Here is a 14461-nt window from a genome sequence, read left to right as displayed (position 1 = left end):
CAAGGTGAATATTTTGAGTTTTTTCTGGTTGCTGAAATGTGAAAAATAACCGAGATACGGAATTTTCAAAATTTGTACGCAGTTTTCAAAAAATCTCGTAAACGATTAGAGTTACAAACATTTTGCAGGGCAACAAAAATAAAGAGGATTTTAAGACAAACATTTTGAGTTTTTTTTGGTCGCTAAAAACCCAAAAATAACCGAGATTCGCAATTTTCAAATTTATGGGTACAATTGTCAAGAAAAAACTAAAAAAAGTAAAAAAAGTCGCATATCTCAGAAACGGTTAGAGTTACGGAATTTTTGCAAGACATCAAAATTAAAGAGCATTTTAAGGTGAATATTTTCGGTTTTTTCTGGTTGCTGAAATGTGAAAAATAACCGAAATATGGAATTTTCAAAATTTGTACGCAATTTTCAAAAAATCTCGTAAACGATTAGAGTTACAAACATTTTGCAGGGCAACAAAAATAAAGAGGATTTTAAGACAAACATTTTGAGTTTTTTTTGGTCGCTAAAAACCCAAAAATAACCGAGATTCGCAATTTTCAAAATTATGGGTACAATTGTCAAGAAAAAACTAAAAAAACTAAAAAAAGTCGCATATCTCAGAAACGGTTAGAGTTACGGAATTTTTGCAAGACATCAAAATTAAAGAGCATTTTAAGGTGAATATTTTCAGTTTTTTCTGGTTGCTGAAATGTGAGAAATAACCAAGATACGGAATTTTAAAAATGTGTATGCAATTTTCAAAAAATCTCGTAAACGGTTAGAGTTACAGAAATTTTGTTTGATACCAAAACAAAAGGATTTTAAGACAAACAATTTGAGTTTTTTTTGGTCGCTAAAAACCCAAAAATAACCGAGATTCGCAATTTTCAAATTTATGGGTACAATTGTCAAGAAAAAACTAAAAAAAGTAAAAAAAGTCGCATATCTCAGAAACGGTTAGAGTTACGGAATTTTTGCAAGACATCAAAATTAAAGAGCATTTTAAGGTGAATATTTTCAGTTTTTTCTGGTTGCTGAAATGTGAAAAATAACCGAGATATGGAATTTTCAAAATTTGTACGCAATTTTCAAAAAATCTCGTAAACGGTTAGAGTTACAAACATTTTGCAGGGCAACAACAATAAAGAGGATTTTAAGACAAACATTTTGAGTTTTTTTTGGTCGCTAAAAACCCAAAAATAACCGAGATTCGCAATTTTCAAAATTATGGGTACAATTGTCAAGAAAAAACTCAAAAAACTAAAAAAAGTCGCATATCTCAGAAACGGTTAGAGTTACGGAATTTTTGCAAGACATCAAAATTAAAGAGCATTTTAAGGTGAATATTTTCAGTTTTTTCTGGTTGCTGAAATGTGAAAAATAACCGAGATACAGAATTTTCAAATTTATCGGTACAATTGTCAAGAAAAAACTCAAAAAACTAAAAAATTGTCTTGTATACTCTAGACAGAAAATGTTGTGTTACATTTGACACTGTGTATATTTAAATTGGCTGTTAATCGGAAATATAGTGCATTTGCTATTTTGATCCAAATTAGCTTACAGCACACGATTAGACTGTAGTGACGTCACTAGTTGGACTAGAACTGTCATTGTCAAAATCACTGCAAGTTCACAATTTCAATATGGCCGAAAATTGTTCACTTAGACTGTAGTTACGTCATTAGTTGGACTATAGAACTGTCACAGTCAAAACCACATTAGTGTCATTATAGTTCACCATTTCAACCACTGCACATGGTTAGATTGTAGTGACGTCATTTGTTGGACTATAAAGCTGTCGCAGTTAAAACCGCAATTAGTGGGATTAGTATACAATTTCCACCACTGCACAGGGTTAGATTGTAGTGACGTCATTAGTTGGACTAGAGCATTTCGTCAATGGTATTTTCTATAAGTATTAGCGACTTTCAGGCAAAAATGAGCTTTAATGACACGAAAATCTGTCATCTACAAGTTAACCTATAAAATCCATTAATTTATTTGACGTGTACCAGCATTTTGCTAGTATTTTATACGGTGTACATTATTATATTATGTAAATAGTGAAATTCCAGCTGAAAGCAAAAAATCCCAGGCGATGATAAAAATAGTTTTTTGGCATAGTCTGCGCCGTTGTAGTAAATTACGTCAAATGTTATTTAGTAACTTAAATTTTATTAAAAAAAAAAAGAAATAGGGTTGCAGTTGCCTGGAAACATTTGACAGTGCTAAACAAATGAATAACATGGGAAAAACACACATAAATTGACGTTTCGCCACCTCGTGTAATTGTCGGCAAACAATCCCGTGTAAACGAGACCAAAGGGGGTGGTTTCCCATCGTGCACGTGACCCGGTCACGTGTCTCGATGTTGTTTTCTTCCAGGAGAACAACATAAAAGACAGTGGCAGAAAATAGACTTGTTGACCCGAATAGTCGCTATAGAGTGGCATTGGCCAATACTGTGAAATGGCGACCCAGTTTCTCTCGTCGAAATTGGGCCGGAGATTTTTACATAACCTCAAAAATGTCGAAATCAGACGGTGGTTAAATGCGTCTTTTATCATAATTTCCCCGGGTCGATTTAATAATATTCGTATTGATCTGGGCAAGAGGGGAAAGGGGGGTAAAATGTTCTATTTTATTAGTTCGATAAATCATGGAGTCGACAAGGTTTCGTGTAGGTTTTTGTGCTCGTTTAGATGTTATGAGGCACGAAGGGGACTTTTTCTTTTGTTTTGGTAACTTTATCCTGCTGTGGCAATAAAAAGACCGGATATGGAAATTGATTTCTTTCTGGTAAGACTATATGCCAATTTGATGAGCTGTTGGGCAAGGGAGAGCAGTTTTGGAAAGCCCATTTCAACAGCTATCCATAGACATATAAAAGTCCATACCATGTCAGTCAAATAAGGCAGTTTTTTAGGTTTAAACAAAGTAGTGCATAAAAATTGGGCAGAAAACTTTGGTCAAGTTTGTAGCCCTCTACCGGCCAAACCGTCCAACCTATCAAATCAAGGGGGGGTATCTTTGGAAAGCTTATTTCCACAGCTATCCATAGACATATAAAAGTCCATACCATGTCAGTCAAATAAGGCAGTTTTTCAAGTTTAAACGTAATAGTGCACAAAAATTGGGAAGAAAACTTTGGCCAAGTTTGTAGCCCTCTACCGGCCAAACCGTCCAACCTATCAAACCAAGCGGGGGTATCTTTAGAAAGCTCATTTCAACAGCTATCCATAGACATATAAAAGTCTTACAAGAATACACCAAATAAGGAAGTAATTTAGGATTGTATGAAAGATTGCACTAAAAATGTTCAAAATATGTTTGGTCAACTTTGAAGCCCTCTAGCGACCAAACCGTCTAACCTATTAACCCAAGGAGGGATATTTTTGGAAAGCCCATTTCAACAGCTATCCATTGACATATAAAAGTATATACAGTGTGTCCCAAATAAGCAAGCTATTTAGAATTGAATGAAGGAGTTGCACCACAAGCAACATCTGTCATACAATTGACAGCTGTCAAATTTCATCAGCTAGAAATGTTTAAAAGTGTTGAAAAACAACTGGTTAGTGAAAAATTAAAGATTCTAGGTTAGATTGATTGTTCTGCCTGTATAATCTATTCTAGAATCTTCTATGGGTTAGCTCGATACTTTTAGACTTTTCTGCGTCACATTTGACGGCTTTACAATCTAGATTGTCAGCTAAAAATGTTTGAAAACAAATTATTAGACAAAACTACTTCTAGTGTCTTAGATAAGAATCAGTTAGCCATGCCACGTCTAGTTACACTGCAGCTCAATGTTTTTTTCTGTCTTTTTTTTTTAACTGTCACTGTCGTTTTTTTTAGGTTTGAATGGACTTTGACAGTGACATTTTGTCTCGCTTTTTGAATCTATCAGCAGAGGAATTGTGTGGGGTTTAAAATGGCAATAGCTAAATCAGAGAAAAAGGTCCTGGACCAAATGAAGGCGGACGAAATGTGGAAGTGTCACGTGCGCTCAGAAGATGCTTCCAGCAAAATCTGGCAACACGACTGGGGCTGGATCATGGAAGAGTATCGGTAAGTGGGTTTTTGCACTAATTCCCTAAAAAACTAACCACTGATGCAGTGATTTGGAGAAAACGTTAAAAGAAAAAAGCAAACAATCAAAATTTTTGAATGAAATTCTGGAGGAACGTAAAGAAGACCCGAGAAAATTAAGTGATTTCCCTGAAACCGTCAATCACGAGTACGGTTGGATTGCGGGAAACAAGGAATTTCAGTTGCAACGTTACGGTAACGACATTTTTAAACCGCTTCCTTTACCCGAATTGTACCGCATCCCCAAGTAAATTTATTCCAACCCTTGCACGCTAATTGACTTTGTGGCCGCACCAGTAATATCAATTAAAGTCACGTGCCTTGATCGTTTTTGATTGTTTTCGCGGCACGTGACCGCCGCACCTACTCTATGTACTGATGTTCTTTTTGGGAAATAATAACTGACTCTCCCCTCTCTCCCCTTTATTGCATCAAAGGTCCGGAAGTCCGGAAATATGAGTCTCCCGGTGCCGGAGTCTTATCCGGAACGAAAACTTTGCGAATATTTCACTTTGTATGGGGAGGGAAACTGATCTGTCATGCTTTTTATGCTTCGCTTATTTCTAGACGTGAAATGACTGCAGTGGCAGGGTTGCCACGTGGATTTCCCCAGTCGAAATAAGAAAATCCCCAAACTGTCATTTAGATAATAGGTGTCACAATTTGACAGCTCATAACTTGGTTACTATGACAGCTAGAAGGTTCCTTTAAACGTCAAAATGTAGCCTGTAATTTTGGCTTTCTTTTACTTGAATACAATTTTTTTTCAAAAATTTTAAATAACCGAGATATTGACCCGGAAATAGAGCAGTGCAAGTAAACCACCGGTTTTGAAAATGTCATAATTTGACAGCTCATAACTTGGTTACTATGACAGCTAGAAGATTCCTTTAAACGTGAAAATGTAGCACGTGATAATGGCTTTCTTTTACTTGAATACAATTTTTTCTCAAAAATTCCAAATAACCGAGATATTTCAACTGGAACTTAAAATAAAACGTAGATCAAATAATCTTTTCATTGTTCGTATCATCATCAATACAAACAGATTAGTGTAACAAAAGACAATCGCGTGATTCCACCAATTACAGGCCAGAATTTTACACAATAGCAAGTTAGATCGAAAACGGACGGAGCGCCGCGACGCACTTTATTCGGACGTCGGCGCCAATTTCCGGTTTCCGGTCGGACGACCGTCCGGAACAAGACTTTTCACTCCGCGTTTATGATGCATTATATGCGCTCGTCTTTTGTTCCTCCCAATTTCGATTATTTCACCCTTCCGCGCACCCCAAAACCAAAAAACTACTCAAAATCCAGTTTACCTGAAGCGTCGCCATCTGTGATTTCTTATACTCAGTAAGATTACAGGTTTCTGTAATTGAACACGCGCACGCTATCATGGATGTGTTGTGACGTCATAGTGGATGCTCTTTGATGTTTTTTTTTATTAAAATTATTCCAGTCTTATACAACTAAATCTACTATTAAGTTAAGCACTAAATTAGCTTTTTTCCTTCACTTCTCTAATGTATACTGGTGAGGAGCGCTTCTGGACCGCACTAGACTCGGTGGTCGTTTTTTTGGTGCTTTTTTCCAGTCTTTTCACCGCATAATCCCTCAATTTCCGGAAAGCCGGCCTGGAGTTCTGAATCAAGTTGTTCATTGCCGTCAACGTTTTGATTGGAATCTGTTCAGTAAAATGATTGATGAGGATCGCGCTAACTTGAAAACCACCTAAAGAAGCGGCTTACCAAGCAAATTAGTTAGTAAATCAGCAAAAATAGTCATGCGGAGGTTTAATCGGTCGCCAGTTTTGATGCCATTCGCCCCTTAACATATTGCCAAGCTCTGCCACAACCTCTCTACTTACATTAAATAGCATATCGATGAAAGGATTCCTTTCGGTTGTTTCAGTGGCGTCCCTTTTCCAACGGGGTACTTCACTAACCTGAAATGTCAAATAGGATAATTAAAATGGCCTGTCCAGTTACAGTGTATACAGCTCAATGGTTTAAACAAAACTGTCACTATCGAGCCATTGAGTCCAAGATGTTTTGGAGTGGATACGCGTTGTCTACTTATGACAGTTGTCATTGTCTTGAGTGAGCAAACGTTTAAGTATTTCTTTAGTACGATAAAACATACCTTTTGTTGATATTCTATGGCATCGGCACCTTTAGGAGTTTCCATTATTCCAGCCAATTGTAGAGCTTGTCCTGTAAGGACCGTGGCCAATAAAAGCCACACTGCTTTATCTAGAATATACACTACAACCTGCAATTTATATTTTTTTTAGAAAAAAATTAAAAACTTGTACTGGCAGTACCTTGCTCATTGCTACAAACTAAAACACGTTGACTGTACCAACAAGAGTGATACTGAAACCAGAAGTTGTAACGCCTTTTCTATGTTACGTGTTGGGTCGTACCACCAGGCAAGCATTTTTTTTTTTAAACCATCTACGAGGGTATTACTCGTGTGGTGGACAGTGGCGGTACTTTCACTCAACTCGGCTTAGTAAAAGAGAACCAAACGTTTTGCACGCCACTGGGCGACGGTACCACGACCATTTCTTCGTATTGCCTACCCAGAATCGAACGCTTTCACATTTCTCTTTCGAGATGAAATTTTATAGGAAAACTTATGCAATTGTGTTACGAGACTGTTTTAGAACTGCAGGCATTTTCCTGAAAGGCGAATTTTTCAACCTAAATTTGTTTCTGAGAGTTTTTCTGTTTTTTTGTTAATTATTGTAAGTGGTTACTACAAAGCTTAAACATGGTGCCATTCATCAAACATTAACAAGCAAGCATTAACTTGCATAATATTAAGCACGTCATCTGTAGAACACACATTGAACTACTCCAAATAGCTAGAAATTAAATACAGTTTCCTATAATTCCCTGGCGGCCCCCATTAACCAAGACTGATTTTAACGTGCCAGATGCCTCTAGAAGTCATTTTTAATTCCGGAAACTATTTTCAGTCTAAGTTCCAGAAGTCTCTGAAACATTCTTAAGCTTAAGCTTGAAGCGTTTTCATTCTCTTGACAATTTTCGCCAATTGACTCGTGATTACTTCTATGCTCCTGATACTAAATCTAATTTTTACAGAAAATTCTCATTCACCAATTGTCAAGAAAAATTAATTTACCTCCTGATACTAAATCCAATTTATACAGAAAATCACAATTTTTGCAAAAATAAAATTTTATACTAGAAGAAAAATTAATTTACCTCCTAATTACTTTGATGCTAATGATAGTAAATCCAATTTTCAACAGCCATTTTGTGTTGCCAGCTTTTTTTCAGCCAAAAAAGTATATTATATACTTCATGCAATTTGTATTTAACGACTCCGGTCGGATCGGCTCATCTCTAATCTGTAGGGATGTAAATTAAGACACAATTTTTGTTTGTTTAATTTTTTTTTTAATAAAAATTAATTATTTATAACACAGAGATTTCGTCAAGCCTAACAAAGGCCACGCAAAAGCCTATACAAACAATCAAATCTGTACACAGACTGCCCTCGGTATAAAAAAAAAGAACTAATAACAACTCTAAACATTAAACGTTGGACGACGTTTCACTGGCACGCCCGTCATCATCAGTCTAAATATAAACACACACTTCCCGACGAGTACAACCGCGCGCGCGCTCATTACCAATCACAAAAACATTACAAAGTTTAGGATTAAGTTAAAACGCGAAAATGTAGTTTTTTAAAGTCTTTCCCCGGAAATTTAACGCGTTTAATTTTTGTCTTCTTTCTTCTCTTTAGGTTCTTCACCAGTTTGTTCTTCTTGGCTTTGGCTACTGCTACTTTCACGTTCAGCCGCCATCTGTAATACCAAATTTGTGTAAATCGTTTTTAAAGTTTGAATAAACAAAAAGGACACCCTGTATAACGTTATGTCATTGAAAGGTCCAAAAACCACGTGGTAAGTGGTTGGAAGGGTCAACAATTGAAAATACCATAGAATTGTAAGATATGTGACCAGCGTGACATGTAACGGTAATGCTGGTTGCATACCCCGAGAAAACCAGGATATAGTTGAAATCAAACAAGGTTAGCGTGACGTCACCACCTTTCAAGGTTTTTTTGGATCTACCCTATTCATGGAATTTTGACACGACAAAGACAAAAAATAGGTGCTATGAGACACCCTGTATAATGTTATGTCATTGAAAGGTCCAAAAACCACGTGGTAAGTGGTTGGAAGGGCAAATACTATGGAATTGTAAGGTATGTGACAAGTAACCGTAATGCTGGTTGCATACCCCGAGAAAACCAGGATATAGTTGAAATCAAACAAGATTAGCGTGACGTCACCACCTTTCAAGGTTCCCACCATGGATTGTTTTAAAGCCTCTGGAAAAGCAAAACTCACCTTTTTGTAAGCCATTTCGAACAGTTTCAACGAGCTCTTCTGCAATTCGCCGGTGGATTTTCGGATTTCCTCGGGATCGGCATCGTCTTTCTTCGCCAGCAATTCCTTGACTTTGGCGATTTCTTCGCGCAACTTGTTGCACTCGTCTTCGGGCAGCTGCGCTTTGTACTCCTCCATTTTGGTTTCGGTGTCGTGAACGATGCCCTCGGCCTGATTGACCGCCTCCACTCGATCCCTGTTCACTTTGTCTTGTTGCGCGTACTGTTCCGCGTTCTTGACCATGTTCTCGATTTCGTCTTTGCTCAAACCGCCAGACGATTGAATTACAACTGAAATTACAATTAAATTGCATTTGACGCAAGCAGTAGAACAATGAGGTTACTTTGTTGTTCTTTTCCTGTTCCTTTGTCGCGGGCCGACACGTGCACGATACCGTTGGCGTCAATGTCAAAGGTAACTTCGATCTGTGGAACGCCTCTGGGCGCAGGCGGAATACCCACCAATGAAAACTGCCCTAACAATTTGTTGTTTGCCGCCATTTCACGTTCACCTTGAAACACTTTGATTTCCACTTGAGTTTGGCCGTCAGCCGCCGTGGAGAACACTTGCGACTTTTTGGTGGGGATGGTAGTGTTACGCGTGATCAACCTGACATTTTTCTCTCTTAAGTAACCCAACCTTTTGCACGTCAATTATTACCTGGTGAAGACACCACCGAGAGTTTCAATACCCAAGGACAAAGGTGTGACGTCAAGAAGGAGAACGTCAGTGACGTCACCGGCTAAAACGCCACCTTGCACGGCAGCGCCCACTGCGACTGCCTCGTCAGGATTTACGGCTCTGCTCGGTTGTTTACCGAAGATTTCTTGCACTGTTTGCTGTACTTTTGGCATTCTAGTCATGCCTGAAATGGGACATTTCATTTCGACACTTTTGATTAATTTACGCCCTCTAGCGGCCAAACAATGCCACTTAGGTTTGAAAAACACGAATTTTCTGTCCATTTTGCTCTAAGTGGCACCGTTTCAAGTTTATTATCGAAAATTTGATGGGAGAAGAACGAATTAATGCCGACGACTATACACTATACAGGGTGTCCGGATTTAGTGAATTTTAGAACTGGATTTTTGAAAAAAATGGCAAAAACCGCCTTTTGTCAGTTTGCGGCGCTAGAGGGCGTGTTTCGAATTTCGTTGTTTATTAAAATATCGAAGTAAAACAAAAACATTTTAAAAGCACTTTTCTCTGTAGTCTCAGTTAAGCATTCAAGTGTTGTCATAGAAACAAGAAATAAATAAACGTCACTTTTGACAGCTGATGTCAAGACCTGAGTCAAAGCCAACTTGAATAAAAACAAAAAAGTGTACTACAGTAGACGTTTAACGCGCCACGTTGCCAGATTATTAGTTTTTTCATTAAAACCCGAACTTTACATACATTTTGTTTTAACAGAGTATTTTGAATATTGGTCAATATTGAGGCTTTTTTTTGTGTCTCTGTGTAAGCAGTTTTAGTCAAGTCTTGTGTTGATGCAAAAACAAAAACAGGAAACGGTCAAGTAGCAATCTGGCAACAGCGCACACAACTCATAATAAAGTTTGGTAAATTTTTGAGAAAACGGAAAAAGTTAGCAAAAAACCAAGCACGCCACTGGAATCACATCGAAAAAGTGCCTTAAGAATGTTTTTGTTTCACTTCGATAGTTTAATAAACAAAAAAGTTGGACGAAATTCGAAACACGCCCTCTAGCGCCGAAAATTGGCAAGATATCGAGATACGGTTTTTGCCATTAAATTTGTCTCAAAATCAAGCTCTAGACGTGTATACTAGTTTTTCCCTATCTAGCCAGGAAATGGGGGTTTCCTGTCAAAAACACCCTAAATCTGGACACCCTGTACAGGGTGGGCCAAATTGGACGTATTTAAATGGGAAATGCTCTTATTAAGTCGGTGTTTGAAGCACAAATTTTTGCAAAATAAAATTTTATATAAGAAGTTATTCAAGCGCATTCACCAATTGTCAAGAAAAATTTATCTACTTCCTAATTACTTTGGTAAGAAAATAATTAATTTGATAGAAAACCTAATGGCGGAAACAGTTGGTTAATATCTGTCACCGTTTGACAGATACAGGGTGCTTCTCAGAATTCGTACTTTTCTTAAAAACTGTCTTCCATGTGCATTGATTTTTATTTCTGAAAATACATTTCTAGAGCAACTTTTTGCGTAGAATCCAGTAGTGTAAATAGTATTTTCCTACTGGACACAGTTTTTGAGATACGCACATAAAAATTATTTTTTTTTAAATGGAACACCCTGTATATTAAATCATTTTTGAAAAGATCTTAAAACTACCATTCTTATGACATATAACACTTGATATTTGAATCTCAAAAACCGTGTCTAATAGAAAAAAACTTTTGGCCCACCCTGTACATCTGTGACATAGGAAGAAACAGAAATTCCATATAATACAAACGAAAAAAGGAGAGAAACATTGCCAAATCAGTGCCGTAGACAAAGATGGAAAACTTTGTAATCGACGCGAGTCAGTATGCCAAACCGGATGTGACGTCATGACGTTGATCAAAAAATGTTAAACAAACTTCCTGATCCAGTGGTGACGCGATCAACTATTGTATAATGTCACTTCCGTTTTAGCACACTGACACAAAGCTTATCTTTGTCTACAGTATTCATTTGTAATAATAGTTATCTCTCTCTCTAAACTAACCAAAAAAGCTTTTCATCTTAAGAGTCCTTACCTCCAACCAACAAAACTTCGCCAACTTCAGCCTTGGACACTTCAGCATCCTTCAAAGCCTTCTGGCATGGAGAAATGGTCCTTTTGATCAGCTCGCCCACCAAACTTTCAAACTTTGATCTGCGCAAAACGCCGAATTGTAACAACAATGAACCGGAACGGGTTTTCTAACCCAACTATTACCTGGACAATTTGAGATTCATGTGTTTAGGCCCTGACGCGTCCATAGTCAAGTAGGGAAGGTTTATGTCAGTTTGTAGACCGGAGGAGAGTTCAATTTTGGCTTTTTCGGCCGCCTCCTTCAGTCGTTGCATCGCCATCGGGTCTTTTGTCACGTCAATGCCCTTTCAAACCCAAAAATTGTTATTTCCACCCACCACGTACTAACAGCCTTTCATTTTATCATTGACAACCTAATAGACTTAGAGAATAGTTCTATCCTTCTTTATTTGTATTAAACAGAGAGAAAAAGAGACACATTAGTGTCACTGTCACTGTCAAGGGTGTCTACGATTTCGGATTGCAGTGTTGCCAATACAACTGATAATTTATTAATCCCTTCCATTAAATAACTATTAAACAACCCTGTAAAGTAGATTTATAACATACCTGCTCTTTCTTGAACTCGGACACTAAATGATTGACTAAAACGTTGTCGAAATCTTCTCCCCCCAGAAAGGTGTCTCCATTGGTGGACTTAACCTCAAACACTCCCTTTTGAATCTCCAAAATTGAGATATCAAACGTGCCACCTCCCAAATCATACACGGCGATTCTAAATGACAGAAAGTAAATGTAAAAAAAAATTATTGAGTGATTTAACAGGACCTACACTTTGTCTTCAGTTTTGTCCATGCCATAAGCCAATGCGGCAGCTGTAGGCTCATTAATAACCCGCAAAACGTTTAAACCAGAAATCTGTCCGGCATCTTTAGTGGCTTGTCTTTGAGAGTCATTGAAATAAGCCGGTACAGTCACAACAGCATTTTTCACTTTGGTGTTTAAATAGGCTTCGGCCGTTTCCTTCATTTTAATCAAAACGAAAGCTCCAATTTGACTGGGAGAGTACATTTTACCATCAGTACCTTGCACCCAAGCATCCCCATTACTCGCCTTAACAATTTTGTATGAAACATTGTTCCTAAAAACCCAACTCACTTAAATTGAAATTAAGTTACAGAACTGGAAGTTTACATGTCTTTTTTCACTTCGGGATCGTCATATCGTCTTCCAATCAAACGTTTTGTGGCGTAAAAAGTGTTGGCAGAGTTGGTGACTGCCTGTCTTTTAGCAGGCATTCCCACCAGCCTTTCACCGTCTTTGGTGAAGGCCACCACGGAAGGGGTGGTGCGGGATCCCTCCGAATTTTCGATAACTTTGGCTTGTTTACCTTCCATAACCGCGACGCAAGAGTTTGTGGTACCCAAGTCGATACCGATGACAGCCCCCCTGATTGCATCTGACCTTTGATTTTAAATAAACTGTTAAAGTGCTAACAGAGAGTTAAACAGATACGTACTTGAGTCTGTGGGGTACTTGATCATATTTGAAGCCGGGGGTCACATTCTAGAACAGAAAAAATAGGACCTTTCAGTGACGCAATAGATGCACTTGACATAACCTCAAAAAGTTTTTTTTTCGCCTTCCAGCGATAAACGGCTAATTAAGTCGAATACACTGTAGGTGTAAGCTATTTTTAATAAGAATAATGCACGTGCACAATTGAAAATACGTATAGGAAACGTTTTAAGTACGGCAACTTACCGTGTTCAGAAGGGAGCCGAATTTCCTGGTAAACGCGCCGCCCTGTGCGATTTTGCTGTATTGGGTGGCGGTGTGGGTGAAAGCGCGGGCTGCCGACAACATTTTCTTCACTTAATTCGAGCGTTATTTGGTTTTATTTCGACTTTTTTTAGGATAAATTCGTTCACGTGCGATCCCGATAAAACTATCCGGCAATTTTGACACAACACTTTTGACAGGTTACGCAATAATTTATTGCGCACGCCACATGGTGGCGCTGACAATCGTTTTCCCAGCCAATAGCAGTGGAGAAATCATTCCGCCATTTTATCAGTAAATTCTGGAATCTTCCTAATTCATTTTAATCAGCACGTTCGGTCACATGACTGGTGGTAACATTAGTAATTCAGTGTTCACGTGACTAACACTCATTCAAGAATTGACGTTACACCTAACCCTACTTTTAAACAAATTAACAAAGTATATTTGGAATGGCAAAAAATCTAGGTAAATTAGTAAAAACATGGAAATTAGGCAAAATAGATTACGGTAAAGGGTTGAAATTGCAAGAACAACTGTCTACTTTACACAATCATTCAGAGAGTACAGCTCAAAATACGTTGTTGTGCTTAGAACACTTTCCAGTCTACACTATAGGAATACGCACTAAGCAGTACAGTCAGGAAGAGGAACAGAAATTAAAACAAACAGGTACCCAAACAAGCTGAACAGTAACACAGTTTATTACAAACTTCCTACTAGGAGCAGAATTTTATAAAACAAATAGAGGAGGTTTGATAACTTTCCATGGACCTGGCCAGCTGGTTGTGTATCCAATTTTAAACTTAAAACACTTTAAACCCAGCATACGATGGTACGTCAGTCAAATTGAGGAGGTTGTTATTGATTTGTGTGCCAAGTATGGTTTAAACTGCCACACATCTCCAGATACTGGAGTGTGGATTGGTAAAAACAAGGTGAATCACATTGTTTATCACTACATAGTGTGAATGACAAATTATTGTAGATATGTGCTATAGGAATTCACGGAAGTCGTTTTATCACCACACACGGCTTAGCATTGAACTGTAACACGGATTTGAGTTGGTTTAAACATATAGTTCCATGTGGTTTGGTGGGTAAAGGAGTCACGAGCTTGTCAAAAGAGCTGGGGAGGGACGTTGCTGTTGAGGAGGTGATGCCCCACTTTGTTGACAGTTTTTGTAAGGTGTTTGAGTGTGAGGCTGTGGATATTAGTGAAATTGATGCTCAGACACTCCTCAACGGACTGAAGGAAGTCAAATAATAGTATTTTATTAAAATTTATAATAATTATTGATTGTTCTTAACTTAAGTGGTAATATAGTTAACATTCACATTTGATTATTTTGCCTACTGCGTAACCGGGAAGTTGTAGGCCCTTTAAGAAAAAATCCGCGATTTTCTGCAATAAATAACAGTTTTTAAACCAAA

At 37.8% G+C, this 14461-nt stretch overlaps 4 protein-coding genes across 6 annotated transcripts in view; 2 read left to right on the top strand and 2 right to left on the bottom strand.

The window, feature by feature from the left end:
- Nucleotides 1–7768, top strand: part of LOC145736787 (uncharacterized) — a 27510-nt gene extending 19742 nt beyond the window's left edge. For 2 of the 3 annotated variants that reach the window (XM_081991204.1, XM_081991203.1), the window contains exons 2-3: nucleotides 3853–4065; nucleotides 4115–4413. In XM_081991204.1, coding sequence (XP_081847330.1) covers nucleotides 3929–4065; nucleotides 4115–4337 — 360 coding nt within the window. In that variant the 5' untranslated portion in view covers nucleotides 3853–3928 and the 3' untranslated portion in view covers nucleotides 4338–4413. Of the gene's footprint in view, nucleotides 1–3852; nucleotides 4066–4114; nucleotides 4414–6003 lie in introns of those variants that run through there. The other variant, XM_081991206.1, reaches the window with a different exon arrangement.
- On the bottom strand, nucleotides 5520–6563 carry LOC145736786 (uncharacterized). The gene is made up of 4 exons (XM_081991202.1): nucleotides 6416–6563; nucleotides 6235–6363; nucleotides 5960–6037; nucleotides 5520–5776 (listed from the first exon to the last, which is right to left on the bottom strand). Exons 1-4 carry the CDS (start codon nucleotides 6422–6424, stop codon nucleotides 5591–5593), a joined length of 402 nt encoding a protein of 133 aa, XP_081847328.1. The 5' UTR covers nucleotides 6425–6563; the 3' UTR covers nucleotides 5520–5590.
- Hsc70-5 (Heat shock protein 70 cognate 5) lies at nucleotides 7498–13231 on the bottom strand. The gene is made up of 11 exons (XM_081991174.1): nucleotides 13010–13231; nucleotides 12765–12811; nucleotides 12440–12709; nucleotides 12078–12386; nucleotides 11855–12020; nucleotides 11429–11589; nucleotides 11247–11365; nucleotides 9182–9386; nucleotides 8865–9130; nucleotides 8483–8811; nucleotides 7498–7933 (listed from the first exon to the last, which is right to left on the bottom strand). Exons 1-11 carry the CDS (start codon nucleotides 13109–13111, stop codon nucleotides 7844–7846), a joined length of 2064 nt encoding a protein of 687 aa, XP_081847300.1. The 5' UTR covers nucleotides 13112–13231; the 3' UTR covers nucleotides 7498–7843.
- Nucleotides 13222–14461, top strand: Lipt2 (Lipoyl(octanoyl) transferase 2). Its single transcript, XM_081991200.1, has 3 exons — nucleotides 13222–13699; nucleotides 13751–13965; nucleotides 14016–14461. The coding sequence occupies exons 1-3, from the start codon at nucleotides 13480–13482 to the stop codon at nucleotides 14292–14294; spliced, it is 714 nt and encodes a 237-aa protein (XP_081847326.1). The 5' UTR covers nucleotides 13222–13479; the 3' UTR covers nucleotides 14295–14461.

This window comes from Ips typographus, linkage group LG12 (genome assembly GCF_016097725.1).
Source record: "Ips typographus isolate SLU linkage group LG12, UJ_Ityp_2.0, whole genome shotgun sequence".
NCBI classification, from domain to species: Eukaryota; Metazoa; Arthropoda; class Insecta; order Coleoptera; family Curculionidae; genus Ips; species Ips typographus.
The sequence above is the reverse complement of the archived record's forward strand: the minus strand, read 5'-3'. Positions and strand labels throughout refer to the sequence as shown.